Raw genomic sequence first — 19142 nt, 5'->3', positions numbered from 1 at the left:
GGGAACAAACCAAGATTTTGGAAAATATAAATCCTCTAACTTCTTGACTGAGATCCTCGGTCCTAGGATCTTCCACAGTAACACTTGCAACACAGACATAATTATATGATTCTTTTCTTGATACATAAAAGAAGCAAGATTTTCAAAAAATAATAAAAATACAAAAGAAAAAGCTCCATTTCTTAATGGTTGCCATGATTATAGCCAGTGTTGTACATGCACATAGGCACACATACAGACGGGTGTGCATGCATGTGCTAAGGCACATGTCTGAGCATGTCGTCTATACGGAATATACAAAATACATACACACATATGCATATATGAGTACATATATACATTAATACATATACACACACACACGTACATACATATCTGCGTATGCACATAGGCCCACATGCAGGTATGAGCACACCAATGAAATAATGCTTGCATCCATGGAGCTCGTTCAGATGCATTAGTTGCATGGCATGGGATTCATAGTCTCAAGCTGATCAGTCTGGTGATAGAGATGCCGCTTCCCACAGGGCAGAGTTTTGCCTAAATGTCACTGCAGGACAGTGGGTTCCAGTGGGCTATCAATGGTGTTTGGCAGACCAAAAATCAAGACTGCTAACAATTTTTAAGCAATAAACAAAAGAGTAAAAGTGGCTTTTCCTGAATTCTTCTAAATATATTTTTTTTCATTCTATAATATAAAATTAATTTTAGCAAAATAATTCTCAAAAGTTAATCATCTATTACAAACCTGCAACTTCTAGGCCATTAGATCGTTTCAACATATTTAAGCAGCATAAAACAGACTTACACAACAAGGGGAAACCATTCAATTAGAGACTGTTTATTCTGTGGCCTTGTTAATGGCAGCTTTTAGGCATAAATAATAACAATTTAACATAGACCATGAGCAGATTTTACTAAGAGATGCTACAGCAATTAAATTTCTAGTATTATCTCTGAAATTGACATCACTTTGGTGAATTAAAGCTTCACATACACCAATTCATATTGACACCCGTTAGTGTACTTATTCCATAATATATATTATGACTTCAATGGAAGTACAGCATTTTGGCTGGTTTGTAGAAATCAAAATTCTACGTGACTTATGGGTGAATTAAAAACTATATTTAACAAAAGTAACACAACCATTCTAAATAAAGCGAGTAAAGAAATGATAGAGTACAAATGTGATAGGCAACAAGGTCAAGGCACTGTTTCTTGAGAGTTTTCCAAAAACTTAAGCACAACGTATACGAGAAGTGAGCAATCCAACAACATCAGCTAAAATGTAATCCAAATGGAAGCCTAACCAAAAAAACAATAATTGGTCTAAAGTGGCACATCAGTTGGAGTAGCAGGTTGAACTGGTGCACAAAAGAGAACAAATTAAAGTATATCTATCATCAAGTCTGCAAACAGATATACAAGAAAAAAACTATGAAACTTCAATGTCATAAAAAAAAGTCAGTTGTTGCGAATTTTGGATAACACTGATAAGGAAGGAAAAGCCAACAATTGAAAATTATGCATATAGCATTTTACTGAAAGTCCTGCAATGACCTTTCTTTACTGTGCTATCATCCATAGCTTTGTACTCCATGTTCTTCAAAGCAAATTCCACACCACACCCACCCAAATTTACTACATCTGAAGAACCAACAGCACTACAATAGCTGCTCGCTGCTTAACATCCAGAAGGCAATACAGGTCTCACTACGTATTTAATTTTTCCCTAAGAACAACAGAAAACACATTTAAACGAAAAATAAAAAGAACAGGGCAGCAAAGTTATGACAGTGAATCTAGAAAGAGAGTAAATATAATGGCTAAGAGCAGACAAACTGAAAAAAGTTACCAACATAATAAAGGAAGAAACTGTATGTTAAGTTGTTTTCATTTAGTAAGAAAGAAATGACTAATAAAAAATAAGTTTCAAGTCCACATAATGGCAAATATGGAGGTTAGGCCTCAAACTAATAGATAAGAATGCCATAATTATTATACTAAAATGGCATTCCAAGACATGATATATGATATCTATGAGTAACCAAAAGGAGAACAAATAGAAAGTACAAAAGACATTTTGAGTTGGTACAATCCAGTAACAGGCCAAACCAGCTGACGCTGGTCCTGTCCTGGTGGGTACTGGTCAGCATAGAATCATACCAACCAGGCTGCAAAGTCTTCGCAAAGACCCAGGTACCAAGGGCATTCCAGGTATTGGTACCTCACTGGTCCAATCCAGGAAGCCTGGCTTGCTTCCTTGGTCCAGGCTTTGACTACCCATTTCAGCTCAAACATTGATTTCATGTCCTCCATCAAACATGCAACAAAAGTTTCCCTCCACCACTATCTCTTCCTCATCAGTACTTCTTTCCCTCTCTATTTCCCACAAATTTCTGTGAGTTAGTCATCCTATGCAGTCACTCCAACCAAACAAACATGAAAAGTTTCATCAATCAAGTAATTGTAAATCTTCCATGATAACACTAGGTGTGCTACATTTCATTAAAATTTGAAGTAGTAAAACTAATGAGCTTGTTAAGGACACATCAAATGGAACAACCAGTGAGTTTAAATTTTATTGAGTAATCACATCTCATGCAAGGAAAGAGATTTGTTTTGCAGTTTTTTCTTAACAATATGTATGTGGCTATGTGCCAACATTGTTAATTGCAATAAGCCATGTTATTCTAACTGAGAGACAGGAATGTGTTCACTGTTCCTCATATAAAATAAATAATGGCTCATTAGTTAATACCTTTTTGGATGTTTCCACCAAGGTAACATGAAACTTTTTGAAGCATTCTGTTCCAAGAGCTCCATATAGAATAGCAACTGGACTGGCAATACTTGAACCAAAATATATGTGATCAAAATCAAAAAGTTCAGGCTGCTCAGCAGATCCCACAGCTCTGGCAAAATCCAAATAAACATATAACCTCACTATATAACAAGGAAGCAAAAAAGATCAACAAGAATTGCAATGACAGAAATAGAAATACAACAAAGCCACAGAAAAGGTGGATGTGACTTACAGTTTGGCTGAAGTGTCAAGCCATGAAAGAAGTTCAGTAACATTGAACAGTAGTGCACTACCAGTATCTACCCAGCAACAACTTCCTCCAGGGCTTCTCGGGTTTCTGCTTATGAGAAAAGGCTCTGCCTTGACTCTTGAAATTGGCCCAGACAGGTCTCCCATAAAATGTTCTGAGTCGGCTTCGTCGTCAGAAGGATAAGAAGATAAAGAATCATCCGGCAACTGCCGGTAGAGCACTAGTCTAGGAGATGCTGACCGAAGCATACGAGAAAATTCAAAAACTGATCCCAAGGGTTTACTTAGAACCGAGTGCCCATCAACGACAATTTTGTGAATACAGCATTTGGCTGTCAAACAATCTGAGCCTTTATCTGGTTCTAGCCAGAGATCAGTAAACTCCCAAAACAGGTTTTTCCATTCTTTAGAGAGCAATTCTCTGTTGATATATGTTGTAATAATTCTTTAGTAACCTATCAAACTGAAGTGCTCCTTAATCAAAGAAGGTATAAACTTAAAAGACAAATAACAAGCAAAATAATACTTCAATGCCAACAATGCGTCATACACCAGTGCCAACAATGCAACTATAAACTGAAAGCAGAAACAAAAATTATCATGCAACAGAACAACACAGTCACTGATTTCTCAGTTACTCACACCTTTACTTACCACCAACAGACAGTTCTTGGCTAGGTCAAGCATCCAGATTCCATCAGGCAAGCCTACTTTTGAATTTCTTTGGAATTTCATTTGTTCAGGAAGGGGAAAAGAAAATCTTAGTCCCCTACTTTTTGATAAGTAAATTATTACACTTGTACCAGCAGATTTCCCAAGCCTTCTTCCTAAAATAAAGGGATATTCTCGATGCCAGATTATCACTAACACCATTTGCAATCAGAGATACATAAGATCAGTTCCAACTCCTTGACTTTCTTTACAAAATCAGAAAAACTCCATCTCGTAGGCAAGATTAAGTTTATCGTTGGCGACACAACTTACAGTTAAGAGGGGAAAACATCAATAGAGGATCAAATAAAAGTAGCATATGAATTTTATAACTAAATAATGGAGGGCAGGCCAATCGCTCCCTAATAATCAAAGAAGATCAAGTATGTTCATATCCAGCGAGCTCCAATCCTTTCTTCCAAATAAAAAATCAACAAGATCTTGACAATGTCATGAATTCAATTATTTAGCGAAAAAAGAACAAAGAATAGATCAAAGTAACATTCAAGATTTACACATCTAATCAGATACCTCACTTTCCAAATTACGAAATTTCATTGTGCCTGTTAAATCCAAAAGGAATCCAGAAAAGTAACGCATCAATGTAAAAAAGATTCAAGAAGAAGGCTACCCGGCTTCCAACAGCAACGGAGTGAAACCTGGACGTTCTTCGGCCGACGGTTCTCGGCGAAGCACAAGTCTCGGGCGAAGCTCAGGACGAGGAGGAGAGAGATCAAGAACGCCACAGAAACCCTAGATCGGCGACGGAGCTCCATGGCCGGATGAATCTTGGGAAAGAAAGGCTCCCACACGCGTGGAGAAATGTAGGTTTCTTCGCGAGAAAACAATCGAAATCTAGGGTTAGAGATTTTATATCCTCCCGTCTCCACCGATCGGGGAGAGAGAGAGAGAGAGAGGATCCAACGCTCTGGTGGACATGGCCCGCGGAGGTGAACGGTATATAACCAATCGTTATTTTCACAAATTCGAGACTCAGGCGATCGTCCAATCGGCGGACCCATTGCTTTATCTTCATCATGTCCCCAATCGATGGAGGGGGATTCGGGGGGTTTGCTTTCTTTTCTGGCTTTTAAGCCAATCAGAAGGCTGAAATGGTTCGCATGCTTCGTGAACCGTCAAGGTCGCATGACGACACGTGGTCGAAGTTCTTTACGAAAACATTCTAACGTGTCCCATTTCTAGATAATCCATCATAACGGTCATTTTTTTTCATATTTCCATTATTAGACATGCGATGTAATGCAAGCGATCTAAAATTGCTATGGCAGTCACTATAAAACTAAAACAAGTAACGACCATTATTTTGAAGTTTAAACGATGCCACGAGTGAGATGCCAATGACAAGGAGAAGCCAAAGAGTTTGATAATGATAATTTATAAATACAAGAGTAGAGTTGTACAATTCAGTGTGCACAAATATTTTTAATTATTTTTTCTAAAAAATAAAGATTACGTGCATTCCTCTTTTTATTTTATCAAACGAGTGATTCTATCTAAATAACCGTTAACGACCATCCATACCGTCCTTGGCACATGAGATGCACATGAAGTAGTTTAGTTGGACATTATCTTCCAATCTGCAATCTCCTTTTGTCCACTCAACTTTTGCCATTTGACATATGTGTAATTTCGACGATCATCTTTTGTTCAATAGTATTTTTTTATTAATATAATACATCCTCTTTTATATGAAAGAAGAGTAGAAAGTGAACTGTTTATTCCAAATTTTTTTTTATAATAATAGCAAAATTATGGTTATAATTAGTTTTTGAATAAAATTATAAGAAGTTAGTCACTAGGGATGGGGACAATTTTGTTTCAAGTAAATCCAATATCTAGTCTATGAAGAGAAACTGGCCTCATTGCTCACTAATTGTCGATGTAATCTATATTGGTATTTCTGTTGGCTCCTACAAGGTTTTGGCATAGATGATCATAGTACGTACTAGCTCTATATCATGTACCAGTAAAAACCTATACAAGAATGTGATTAGTTCCACATTGATTATGTATTGGAGAAATTTTAAATATTTATATAAGACAAAGAAAATAAAATAATACTATAAAATAATACTTTTCAACTATTTTTTGAATGAGATCCTAGGGACTTAGGCCATAACCCACATGAACTTGGGATGCTGCAACATCGACCCTTTTGGAGCTCATCACAGGTTGATTATGATATTTGTGATTAAATTTGATTGAATTTGGACCCTAGGTTACCAAGGACGCTATGTCCTAAATAGAGAGAGTAATATGGACTTTTGCAACAGCGCAAGCGTGTGTTTAGTTACACATCGATTATGTGCTTGAAAAATCTTGGGTACTTATATATAACCAATAAACTCAAATAACACCTTCCAACTAGTTTTTTGAGTGAGGCTCCGAGTTGTTATAGTATTGCACTGTAAAAATTAATCAGCCTAAGTTGGTCCATCCAAACCGGCATGATTAGGCAATCATGAGGCAAATGGTGTAAACAGAGCCGCCACTTTTCCCCGGACAACCCCGTAGCTTCGAGATGGCATCCCGGCAAATTCGCCACTCGAGCATCAATGTAATCAAGAGGCGAGGCACCCCTATTTCTCCTACCCCTCCTCTGGTTTGAAGTCATTGACCCATACAAAGCTTTGGCTTTCTCTCTCACCATTCAGTGCCGCCACGACTCCCCCGATGCCTTGCTGTGTAGTCACCATGCATGCATCAAGGCTACTTTCGGGCACCATAGCATGACTAGCACCGAGGCCCCTCACCAACCCCTTTCTACCCTATTTTGAGGTCTCGTTGAAGTCTCTCTCTCCTCCTCTCATTTCTTCCTAACCATTCAGCCTCATTGCTGCCAATCTCTCCCTCTTTCTTCTCAATGGTCGGGTGTGATTGGCCTTCCTCTTTCTCTCTCTTCTTAATGGTTGACATGGGGCCAAACATTCCCTGTTTCCCCTCTTTCTTATGTTTTCCCTTGGGGCCAGAACAACCACATCTCTAGGAGCCACAATAGTTCCGGTTAGCTTTGGTATTGTAATATTAGAAGTCATAAAAGGAAGGCATCCGGATGATCTTGTCTCCTCCTTATCATTGTTAGATGTCTACCAGACGTTATTTAGAGATATGTTAAATCAACGTTTCCCATCTTCTACAACTTATATGATAAAAAAAGTGTTGTTGCCGGCTATGATAACATTTGTATGCATAAGTATTCTACCATAAGCACGGCCAAGCATGCAAAGGATATCTCACTTATTCATAAATAGCAACATTCCAACTATTCATAAGCCATTCAATTCAATTAGATTATGTCAATTGGTGGATTTTTTAACATAGATTTAGTGTTTAAGAACTAGAAATGTCGTGTGTTGTTCTTCAATGTTGCACATATAAATGATATTAATTCTTCTATTACTTCAGTCTATCAAATATTTGTCCTTGGAGAAGTTATGTTAAGTCTATCATAAGATATGCAATCATAAGCTGAACTTCTCGATTGCTAGTAAGAGGTAGGAGTGGCAATCGGGTCGGGTCATAAACGAGTCGGGTCACATGCAGGTCGGGTCAGAAAATCATAAACCTGAACCCGACCTGTTTATTAAACAGGTCAGAAATTACAACCTGAACCTGTCATGTTTAATAAACAGGTAACCCGACCCGACCCGTTTAACCTGTTTAATAAACAGGTAATCTGTTTGCCCAACCCGACCCGACCTGTTTAACCTGTTTGCCCAACCCGACCCGTTTAACCTGTTTAGACCTGTTTAACCTGTCCAGCCCAACCTGTTTAACCTGCCCAACCCGACCTGTTTAGACTCGTTTAACCTGTTTAGATCTGTTCAACCTGTTTAACCTGTTTAACCTATTTAGACCTGTTTAACCTGCCCAACAGTTAAACGGGTTAAATGGTTTAAACGGGTCAGACATCTAAAATCCGTATCCGACTCAATTAATAAACAGGTTAAACGGATCGACCTGTTTACGACCCGAACCTGTTTAGGCCAAATCCAAACCTGTTTATGGCGGGTCGAACATGAATCGGGTTGGCGGGTCGAGTCATATTTTGCCACTCCTAGGCGGGAACTTAGCACATGAGATGCATGTAAACCATGCAAAGGGAGGAATGTTATATGGACAGAACATGCTGCTTCAGACTGGGAAATGGGGAGAGCATCCAATTCCGGGGAGACATTATAAATATAGGCTTTTCTCTTCAGAATTGTATGTATGGTCACATCCAGTTGTCAAATCGAACAAAAGTATGTTGGAGCAAGACTAACGGGATAAATTTCTAGCATGACTCTGGGAAAGAAGAATTAGCAATCATTGTATTTTAAGTGAGGTTTTTTTTAAAAAATAATTTTGTAAATAGTTAAAGGTTGAGTTGTCACAGGGCCCAGTTTCTTCACATGGCCCGCACCAAGTCGCCAGGCCCATACTTCCCTGCTTACAATTTCAAATCCAGATCCCACCCAAGCCAGACTAAGTTGTCATCAACTCTTGCGTTTATGCATTGTATTTTTGGGAGCAACCCGGGTTAGCAATCCTTTACGTCTCATTGAATTAATTCGGGAGCTTTGAGTCTATAAGTCCAGAAGGTGGAAGAAATTTGAGCGAGAGACCACGCGAGTTTTTGGGATGTGAGAAGCGAGAGAAGGTTTGGTAGGGATATCATGAGGATAGCTCAAAAACTGTAAACATTACAAAAATATTTTGGGATAGGAAATAGAGGTACTATGAGAAAGATGAAAGTTTTCATCTAAGTTATTTCTGCCCCTGTCAAACCCCAGAAGTTAAGACTCATGGTGGAATTCACGAGGCCCACACCTCACCGTGATAGATAGATCGGGCAAAGAATAAGCAAGTCATGCCATGCAAGAGAGAATTGTAAGTAGATGGTGTACTTGCACTGCATACTTTTTAGCGATGCATGAGCAATGGTTATAGATAGTTTACCAAAACAAATTACAATCATGTTCTCCAAGCTATCTAAACTCTTCATAATCCATGAAAATCACCAAGAGATGCACTATCTCTGCATCTGGAAAGGATGCATTTAAATCTAAAAAAACTTCTTATTATTTTTACTTGCTACTATATATTCTAATGAAAGGTTCAATGAAGCCTTCCAAAGTGAATTTTTAAGCTCCCCTGCTGGAGCGAACTAATCAACACAAATGCAGGAATTTGTTGGGTTATGGTCTCAAACAAAATAGGCTTTACATCAGTAGTTGTATATCTCATTACGAATACTAAGAAAGTATTTAATCAGCACATAAAAGGCACTATCCTGAGAAGCACCATTTCCCTATGGCTTCTTGGAACTTTTCATCTATTTTCAAGTCATCGATACCAACCTCCAATAACTTTACTAGCTCTAATGGAGGGTACGCTCTTAGAAGGTGTGAATTCCAAGAGAGTTTAGGCCCATATCCAAGTCCATTATTTCCCAGAACTGAATGTAGTAGATAGATTGTAGTGCAAATCAATTTCTATATAATTTTTTCGGTTGGGACTAAATTCGGAAACCCCTACCCCAACACATTCATTTTTGAGGCACAGGAGAATCTTGAAAGTTAAAGTCATGATGCTCTGGTCTTTTTTTGGTTGGAGGGGAGACTTTGACTTGGAGAACCTCAGTTGGAAATATATGGCGAGCAGGTGGCAAGCTTTTTGGAAGGATACGGAAAGCAAAGAAACCGTGTTACAAGGGCTGATATATATATATATATATATATATATATATATATATAGCCAAACCATCTAAAATCTAGAATACAAGATGATGCGAATCTAAGATTGCCGCAAAGAGCTATTTAATTCAAGAGATTCAGGATTCTTTTGTGACTCTACTAGCTTAAAAAAAGACTATTTAGCCCTAATTTCTATATCTCGGGACCTACAGCCATTTCACCATTGGGGCCATTCAATGTTGATATGCCCATGTTCTTATTCAATTATTCTTGATTGGACTAAACCTCCGTGGGAAGGTATGACTCTTCTTTCCTTCAAGATAAATTTCACCCAACAGATACCCCATCCTAGAAATATCCAATTGAACCCAAGAAAAAACTCATTGAGAGCGGACGACCAAATAGTTGATCCGACAAAAAAGCTAGACCTGAACCAAAGCAACCTGTCCTCCACTTGAATAAGATATTTGTACCAAAAAAAATTGAATAAGATATGTACCCAAAAAAAAGGCATTATCCCATTATTCCTCATTATTCCTCTTCTGAGGAATAATGGAGGAAGTGAGACACATCTCGTCAAATTTATTAATCAAAATGGTATGCATGATTTTTGACTGATTATCAAAAAAAGAATAATATACATTTGTTTCTTGACTTTGTTATGGATTGAATAAAAGAGAGTTGCTTATGTGTAAGTTGATTTTGTCGATCATTTGAATTAAAAAGCTCCAAATAATTCCATCATCTTGATAAAAAGAAACTACCACGGGCCAACCATCGTGTTGGGTCTCAAAATCACTAAAGAAGAGGGTAGGACAGCAAAGCAAGCAATTGTGCAGGACAGGCATCGCATGGAAATTAAACATGCTTCATATCAAAGTCAATTGAAGCAATCACTAAAGCTAATCAGGGAATGTATCGCATGGAAATCACTAAAGCTAGATGCTGCATGCCCCTGCATGTAAAAAGGCACCCAACCCTCACCTCAGCACCAATCAACCGAGCCAAAAAAAAAAAATCACTCAGCACTCTTGGTGTTTCCTAGGGCTTTATGGATTCCAAGCCAATGCTGATCGGGCTCTTTGACAGTAGCTTCTTCTAAAAAATACAAGATTTCTCCAGATCCCTGTTTCCAGTAGAGCAATGGAACGAGTCCATCTCCTGCGGTCTATATTTCGGAGGCTTCCATTCATTGCTCCTTGCTGCATGTAAATATATTTTTTTATAAATTCTATTTTCAGATTTGTCTGGTTACTTTCAAAATCATGGGCGACTTTCGCAAATCACGGGGGACTCTCATGGCCCCATAAAGATTAAAGTCATGATGCTCTGGTCTTTTCTTGTTTGGAGGGGAGACTTTGACTTGGAGAAATATATGGCGAAGAGGTGGCAAGCTTTTTGGAAGGATACGGAAAACAAAGAAACCATGTCACAAGGGCTGATATATCGCCCCCGTCAAAGTCTCAGACGTTGAATGTACCAAAAAAAAAAAAAAGACTCAGACGTTGTCCTCGTGATGGAATGCAAGGGAGAATTACAAGTAGATGGCGGACTTGCACTGCATACTGTTTTGTAACACAGGAGCAATAGTAATAGATAGTTTACCAAAACAAATTACAATCATGTTCTCCAAGCTATCTAAACCCTTCATAATCCACGAGAATCACCAACAGATACACTATCTTTGCATCTTGGCATAAACACATTTAAATATAAAAAAGTTTGCTATTATTTTTACTTGCTACTATTCTAGTGAAAGGTACGATGAAGCCGTCAAAAAATGAATTTTCAAGTTTTCCTACTAGAGCAAATTAAGCAAACACAAATTCTGGAATTTGTCAGGTTATGATCTCAAACAAAATAGACTTTGCACCAACAGTTAGTAGATTTTATTACTAAAGATGTTACTTAGGAGTGAAGTAGACCGGGAAGTTAACCGGCCACTTTTTATTACTAAAGTTGTAGGACATTGCGAACTCTTTTAGGCTTTATTCTGGAAGATCCCATTTACTAGAGGCAGATGGCCTTCTCTAACCACTAGTCTAAATCTCAATGGCTGGCCTTCTAATCTTTATGCACTCCGGACAACCTAAAGAAAATCTAGCCGTTAGATAGGAAGGCTTGGAACGATTGGGTTGTGGCGCATTGACTTGGGGAAACCCTTCTTCTTGGTAGTTGGCTCACACAGCACTAGTGTTCTGGAATCAAATAAAAGACAGCACTAGTGCTCAAAAAAGGAACAGCACTGGCGAACAGCCCAAGAGTCGTCGTGACACAGATTTGAAAAATTAAACAATGACTAATGCCCATATAGAAACAGGAATAGAAGGATCGAATCTAAACACATGCTCTCCGGGTCTATAAATAGGGCTCTTGAATCCCCATTTCGGTACCAACCAGCAGAGCTAAAAAACCACGTACGGAACACCTAGAGAGCCATATTAATTATGGATCCTAGTCTTTGGCAAATCCAATACCTATCCCTCCCTTTGAATCATCTATCAATCAGCCTTCTCCTGCTATCCTTCTTTCTTCTTCACTACTCGTCAGCAACGACAGTTGCTGCGACCGCTGCTTCTTCAATTGTTGAATCCCAAGCGAGAGTTCTGCTCCATTGGAAATCCACTCTTCAAAATTCACATGCCCAACAACTCGGTTCTTGGTCTCTCTCCAATAATGCGTGCGTGTGGCAAGGCATCACCTGCATGGAGAATGGAGGCCAACCTGTGATCACGGGCATCAGCCTACCTCGTGCGGGCTTGGTCGGTAAGCTCGATGGCCTCAACTTTTTTGCCCTCCCATCTCTCACTCGTCTCCACCTCCGACGCAACTACTTATTTGGAACAATCCCGCCTAGCATATGCACGCTTCCTGTTCTCACCTCCCTCGATCTCTCGCATAATCGCCTTTCTGGCAATCTGCCCCTCGCTCTCGCCAGCCTCTCTAACCTGACTGAGATCGACCTTTCTTCAAACAAATTCATTGGTGAGATTCCTCCTTGTTTCTTTGCCAACTGGACCAAGCTAACCTCCCTAAAATTCCAACAAAATTTACTTGGTGGCACATTGCCTCCAGAGATTGGCCAGCTCATGAGTCTACGTGCGCTTTATTTATACAGAAACAATCTCGCTGGTCCCATTCTTTGACCCTTGGTAATTTGACCAACCTAAGATTCCTCTTCCTTTATTCTTTGGTAATATTCCCCATGAATTGGGCAATCTAGTTAACCTCTTGGTTTTAGAAATCTCACACAATAATTTAACAGGTTCTATCCCCTCTAGTTTAGGAAATCTCATCAAACTCAAGACCTTGGACCTCTTCACCAATAATTTATCAGCACCATCCCTCATGAATTAGGCAACCTATTAAACTTACGTGATCTAGAAATCTCAAAAAATCAACTATCAGGCTCCATCCCTTCCACTTTAGAAAATCTCACCATGCTTGACACCTTACACCTCTTTACTAATAATTTATCTAGCACCATTCCTCATGAATTAGGCAACCTAGTCAACTTATGTCATCTAGGAATCGCAGAAAATCAACTATCAGGCTCCATCCCATCCACTTTAGGAAATCTTACCATGCTTGACACCTTGTACCTCTACACCAATAATTTATCTGGCACAATCCCTCATGAATTAGGCAACCTAGTCAACTTACGCTATCTAGAAATCGCAGAAAATCAACTATCAGGCTCCATCCCTTCCATTTTAGGAAACCTGACCATGCTTGACACCTTGTACTTCTATACAAATAATTTATCTGGCACAATCCCTCATGAATTAGGCAACCTAGTCAACTTACGTCATCTAGGAATCGCAAAAAATCAACTATCAGGCTCCATCCCTTCCACTTTAGAAAACCTCACCATGCTTGACACTTTGTACCTCTACACTAATAATTTATCTGGCACGATCCCTCATGAATTAGGCAACCTAGTCAACTTACGTCATCTAGAAATCGCAAAAAATCAACTATCAGGCTCCATCCCTTCCACTTTAGGAAACCTCGCCATGCTTGACACCTTGTACCTCTACACCAATAATTTATCTGGCACGAACCCTCATAAATTAGGCAACCTAGTCAACTTACATCATCTAGGAATCGCAGAAAATCAACTATCAGGCTCCATCCCTTCTACTTTAGGAAACCTCACCATGCTTGACACCTTGTACCTCTACATCAATAATTTATCTGGCACCATCCCTCATGAATTAGGCAACCTAGTCAACTTACGTTATCTAGAAATCGCAGAAAATCAACTATCAGGCTCCATCCCTTCCACTTTAGGAAACCTCACCATGCTTGACACCTTATACCTCTACACCAATAATTTATTTGGCACCATCCCTCATGAATTAGGCAACCTAGTGAACTTATGTTATCTAGAAATCACAGAAAATCAACTATTAGGCTCCATCCCTTCCACTTTAGGAAACCTCACCATGCTTGACACCTTGTACCTCTACACGAATAATTTATCTAGCACGATCCCTTATGAATTAGGCAACCTAGTCAACTTACGTCATCTAGAAATCGCAGAAAATCAACTATCAGGCTCCATCCCTTCTACTTTAGAAAACCTCACCATGCTTGAAACCTTGTACCTTCGCACCAATAATTTATCTGGCACGATCCCTCATGAATTAGGCAACCTAGTGAACTTACGTGATCTAAGAATCTCAGAAAATCAATTATCTGGCTCCATCCCTTCTGCTTTAGGAAACCTCACCGTGCTTAACACCTTATACCTCCATACCAATCATTTATCAGGCTCTTTGCCCCAAGAACTGGGTAATCACACCAGCCTCATCTCTCTAGAGGTATCTAATAACAATTTCTTTGCTTACTTAACATCAGAGATCTGTAAAGGAGGTGCGCTTCAAAATCTTACTGTGGAAAACAACTACTTTGAGGGCCCTATTCCAAGAAGTTTAAAAAATTGCTCTAGCTTATTTAGAGTTCGTCTTGAAGGAAATAGGCTTCAAGGAAATATCTCGAAAGACTTTGGGATATACCCGAATCTACACTACCTTGACATGAGCCACAACCAATTATATGTCCAGATCTCACCAAGTTGGGCACATTGTCAAAATTTGACAATCTTCAAGATTTCAGGAAACCTACTTACTGGGAACATACCTCCTAAATTCGGAAAGTTACTTCATTTAGAAGTCTTGGACCTTTCTTCAAATTAACTTGCAGGAGAAATACCAAGAGAGTTAGGTACCATGAGCTTGTTGTACAACTTGACTTTGAGTGATAACAAAATATCTGGAATAATTCCTTCGGAGTTTGGAAAATTATCCAATTTGGAAATTCTTGATTTATCTAACAATGACATCAGCAGCCCAATACCACCACAATTAGAGGCTTGTATTAAACTGCGCATCTTGAATTTGAGCAAAAATAAATTCGATGGGATCATTCCATCTCAACTTGGAGAGTTAAAAGGATCGCAAGATTTACTTGATCTGAGCCATAATTTTTTTGGAGGAGAGATACCATCACAACTGGCAAGTTTGATATATTTAATATCTTTGAACTTGTCCCACAATAATCTGTCAGGTGCCATTCCTTTATCTTTTGGAAGCATGTTAAGTTTGTCAACAATAGATGTATCGTACAACAATCTGGAGGGCCGAGTTCCTAGAAGCAAATTGTTTCAAAATGCTCCAACAGAGTGGTTTATCTATAACAAGGGATTATGCGGTGAGGTGCCAAGTTTGCCTTCTTGTGGATCAACCACTGTAAGCACTCATCATTCAACTAAAAACCACATTATACTCTTTGTTATCAGTCCTATATTGGGCAGCTTGGTTCTTTTAGGTGTGTCTACTATTAGCATTGCCGCTCTTCGTAGGAGAGGAAAACCTACAGAGAAAAAGGATATTGGTGTTGTTATTGGCGATCTATTTTCGATATTGAATTTTGATGGAAGAGTTGCTTATGACTACATCATCAATGCCTCCGAAAATTTTGATGAGAAATATTGCATCGGGAGTGGGACATATGGCAAAGTTTACAAAGTAGAACTTCCAATGGAACAAGTGGTGGCTGTTAAAAAATTTCATTCGATGGAGGAAGGAGTATCTGATGAAAAAAGTTTTCAGAATGAGATTCAAGCATTAACCAGAATTCGACATCGTAACATTGTAAAACTTCATGGGTATTGCTCCAGTTCAGGTTGTAAATTTCTTATATATGAGTACATTGAGAAGGGAAGTTTGGCTAGCATCCTTCGTAATCAAGAAACAGTAGAGGAATTGAATTGGGAGAGAAGAGCTCATATCATCAAAGATGTGGCCCATGCTTTATCATACATACACCATGATCGCAATCCATCCATAGTGCATCGAGGCATCTCCAGCAATAATATATTATTAGACTCTGATTTTAAGGCTTATCTTTTAGACTTTGGCACTGCAAGAATTCTAAAATATGATTCATCAAATTGGAGCACACTAGCAGGCACATTTGGATATGCTACCCCAGGTAAGTCATTCTTCCAATTTGTCCTTCGTATTATTATAGTTATTCTATTAGTTATAAATATATTCTTAAACTTTGCTTTATCTTTATATTTCGATGTCTTATGAGGCTTTCCATGCTTTGAAAAACAAGATTAGTACATATTTGCCAAATAGAGATTTTTCAATAGACCTATGATAATGATTATATCTTTCGATTTGTAAATCTATCCATACTAGAGCTTAGTTATTTTAAAAAAAACAAACTAGTGCCTATAGATAATTAATATTTTCTAATGATGGTTATATTATTTAACTGGTAATCATTTAAAGAAAATAAAAAAATAAAAACTATTACTAAGCATAAACTTTAATTAAGCAATAATAACATTTATTTTACAAATAACAAAGTATTTCCAAAAATTAATATATAAATTACGTTTGGATACAAGATTTTGGCCTTTTTGTTAAGTTTGAGAAAAATTACTTAAATTGGAAACAAAAAGATTATTCCTTTCTCTATTTTTTTTTTGCAGAGCTTTCGTACATGACAAGGGTAAATGAGAAATGTGATGTATACAGCTTTGGCATAGTAATATTAGAAGTAATAATGGGAAGGCATCCAGGTGATTTTGTCTCCTACCTATCTTCATCAGAGGTCCAGCAGATGCTATTCAATGATGTGTTAGATCAACGTATCTCACCTCCTCCAGCTTATCTGGTAAAAGAAGTGTTGTTGCTGGAACCACAAGCACGTCCAACCATGCAAAGGATATCTCACTTATTCATAAGTGGCAACATTCCAACTATTCACGAGCCATTCAACTCAATTAAATTATGTCGATTAGTGGAGTTTTTAACATAGATGCAGTGCTTAAAAGCTACAAAAATGTTATGTAGTTCTTTCATGTTGCATGGAACAAGTTATTGTAACTCTTTTCTATTTTTACCTTCTGGAAACACCATTATATGAACCTCCACTCTATTGTTCCCATTCACTACTCTTTTCAACAAATTTAAGGGAAGTGTCTCACTTCCTCCATTTTCCCAACATAGATTGTTTTCTTTACCTTTCTTTTTATATGTAGTATCATCACTTAATAGATGGCCTATGATGCCGTGATCCATGTGACAGTTTCAAGTGAAATGATTTTTTGATAGATCTATGAGTATTAAAAAGAGGGGGAAAAAATAAAAGACCGTGATGGATCATTGTGATATAACCATGGCAGCATTCAGAAAATTCTAAATACCAAGGAGACTTCATTTTAGAATTGTACGCATAGTCACAGCCCGTTGTCAAGTTGACATGACTCTCGGAAGAAGAATTAGCAATTAATGTATTTTAAATGATTTTTTTAAAAAAATAAATTTTTGAATCTTTCTTTAAGGTTGGATAAATATTGAAAAAGAAAATAAGAATGACAATGGAAAGAGAGAGATTTGAGGAATCTATAAAGAAGACAAAACAATGCTTAGTCAATAATAGATATGGCTAAATCGTTAGGACACACATGCCAAGCGACATGTAAAAATCCTGATGCCAAAATTGCCCCATGGAATCAAAGTCTTCCAGATCAAAGCCACCCAAAGTAATTTCTCTGATAAATACTCTAAACTAGAAATATTCCTAATTTAAGTATGAATTTTAATCTTTTTAAACTCTACATAGAAAATAATAATTTTGCAGGCTCGCTCTTAACTGTCTTAGGTCCATGGTTCAAGGTTGGTTAAGGCCAACAAGTCTATTCGTCGCATTACCACTGCTAGTCTTCACTTCACTATTTCAAGGTTTGTTTAGGCCATCGGGTCTTGCTTGACCATGCGAATGACTTAAACTTGTCTTTTGCTTTACTTGGATTCGGCAGTGATCCATTTTGATGCCCATTTCATTATTCTAACGCTAGTTGACTGATAGAGCTTTTTCTAACTGGTTCAGGTTCACTCTGTAAAGATTTTGGGTCGCAATCAAATAGCTCGGGTAGAACAGGTCGGTATGTACTATTTGAGTAGGAAGCCTACGAGGTCTTGCAGCCACCTCATAGCTTGTTTCCTTCCAAGACCTTGGTAAATCCAGTAAACGTTCTCTTGAGGCGGAGGAGAATCTTGAGAGTTAAAGTCATATCAGCTGTGGCCTTTTCTTGGCTGGAGGGTAGCTGATTGGGATCTGCCCTTTGACTTGATATTTAGAGGGGGGAGAGAGAGAGAGAGAGAGAGAGAGAGAGAGAGAGAGAGAGAGCATCTGTAGCGCAACAAAAATTGTGGTGGTGCAGGAATAGGAACTGCTTTTTCAGTTCACTACCATAAATCAAAATTTGTCATCGTTTTGAAGAGAAATTAAAGGAATTTACTAGCAGTAAAACAAAGTAAAAGCTCATTCTCCAAGCTGTCTGAGCACTTCACAATCCATGAGAATCACCAACTGATACATTACCTTTGCATCTTGGCAGAAATGCATTTGAATATAAAACAGTTCGTAATTAATTTTACTTGATAACAATCTGATGAAATGTTTCATGAAGATGAAGCCATCAAAAGTGAATTTTTAAGCTCCCCTTCCGGAGCGAATTAATTGAACATGAATGCTCAAATTTGTCATGCTATGATCTCAAACAAAATAAACTTTGCACCAGCAACTATAGATCTCGCTATGACTAAAAGACTGTAATGGCAATATAGTAGCCCGTAAATGAGACAGGCAGTTCAGCAGCTGTATCTAAGTCCGTAAGGATTTCCTAAAGATGTTACTTAGAAAATATCCAATTGAACCCAAGAAAAAACCTGTGAGAGCAGCAGACCATATAGTTGATAAGACAAATAGACCATTCCTGAACTAGACCAACCTGTCTTCCAAATAAATAACATCTGGGTTGAAAGCATTTAATCAGATCATAGAAGGGCACTACCCTGAGAAGCAAGGTTTCCCTGTGGCTGTTCTTGGAACTTTTTATCTGTCCACATTGACGGTGACTCTTCACCCACCGCTAGTATTCTATCATGAGAAATGGTATGCTCACACCAAACCTCGATGCTTCTTTCAAAGCCCTTGTTCTTCTTCAGTAATAAATGTAACAATAACAAACTGGCCAACCATTCTTCAAATTTATTTTTGCGGTTCTTCATCAAGTCATTGCGCTTCAATTGATTGATGCTATTGTGGTGAACGACACATAGATGATTCCCGTCACTCTAAGACCCTCT

General features: G+C 38.2%; 1 protein-coding gene across 14 annotated transcripts in view; it reads right to left on the bottom strand.

Annotated features, from left to right (window-relative positions):
- The window catches only part of LOC103698924 (UDP-glucose:glycoprotein glucosyltransferase-like), a 193991-nt gene that overhangs the window by 99963 nt on the left and 74886 nt on the right, over positions 1-19142 (bottom strand). For 4 of the 14 annotated variants that reach the window (XM_039116811.1, XM_039116815.1, XM_039116806.1 and 1 more), the window contains exons 2-3: positions 3042-3479; positions 2765-2918 (exon numbers count right to left, since the gene is read on the bottom strand). The exons of 1 other annotated variant lie outside the window; for it this stretch is intronic. In XM_039116811.1, coding sequence (XP_038972739.1) covers positions 2765-2918; positions 3042-3479 — 592 coding nt within the window. 9 more of the 14 variants (XM_039116820.1, XM_039116822.1, XR_003383447.2 and 6 more) reach the window with 8 other exon arrangements.

The sequence above is a fragment of the Phoenix dactylifera genome, chromosome 2, assembly GCF_009389715.1.
Source record: "Phoenix dactylifera cultivar Barhee BC4 chromosome 2, palm_55x_up_171113_PBpolish2nd_filt_p, whole genome shotgun sequence".
NCBI classification, from domain to species: Eukaryota; Viridiplantae; Streptophyta; class Magnoliopsida; order Arecales; family Arecaceae; genus Phoenix; species Phoenix dactylifera.
This window is presented reverse-complemented; position numbering and strand designations above follow the sequence as displayed.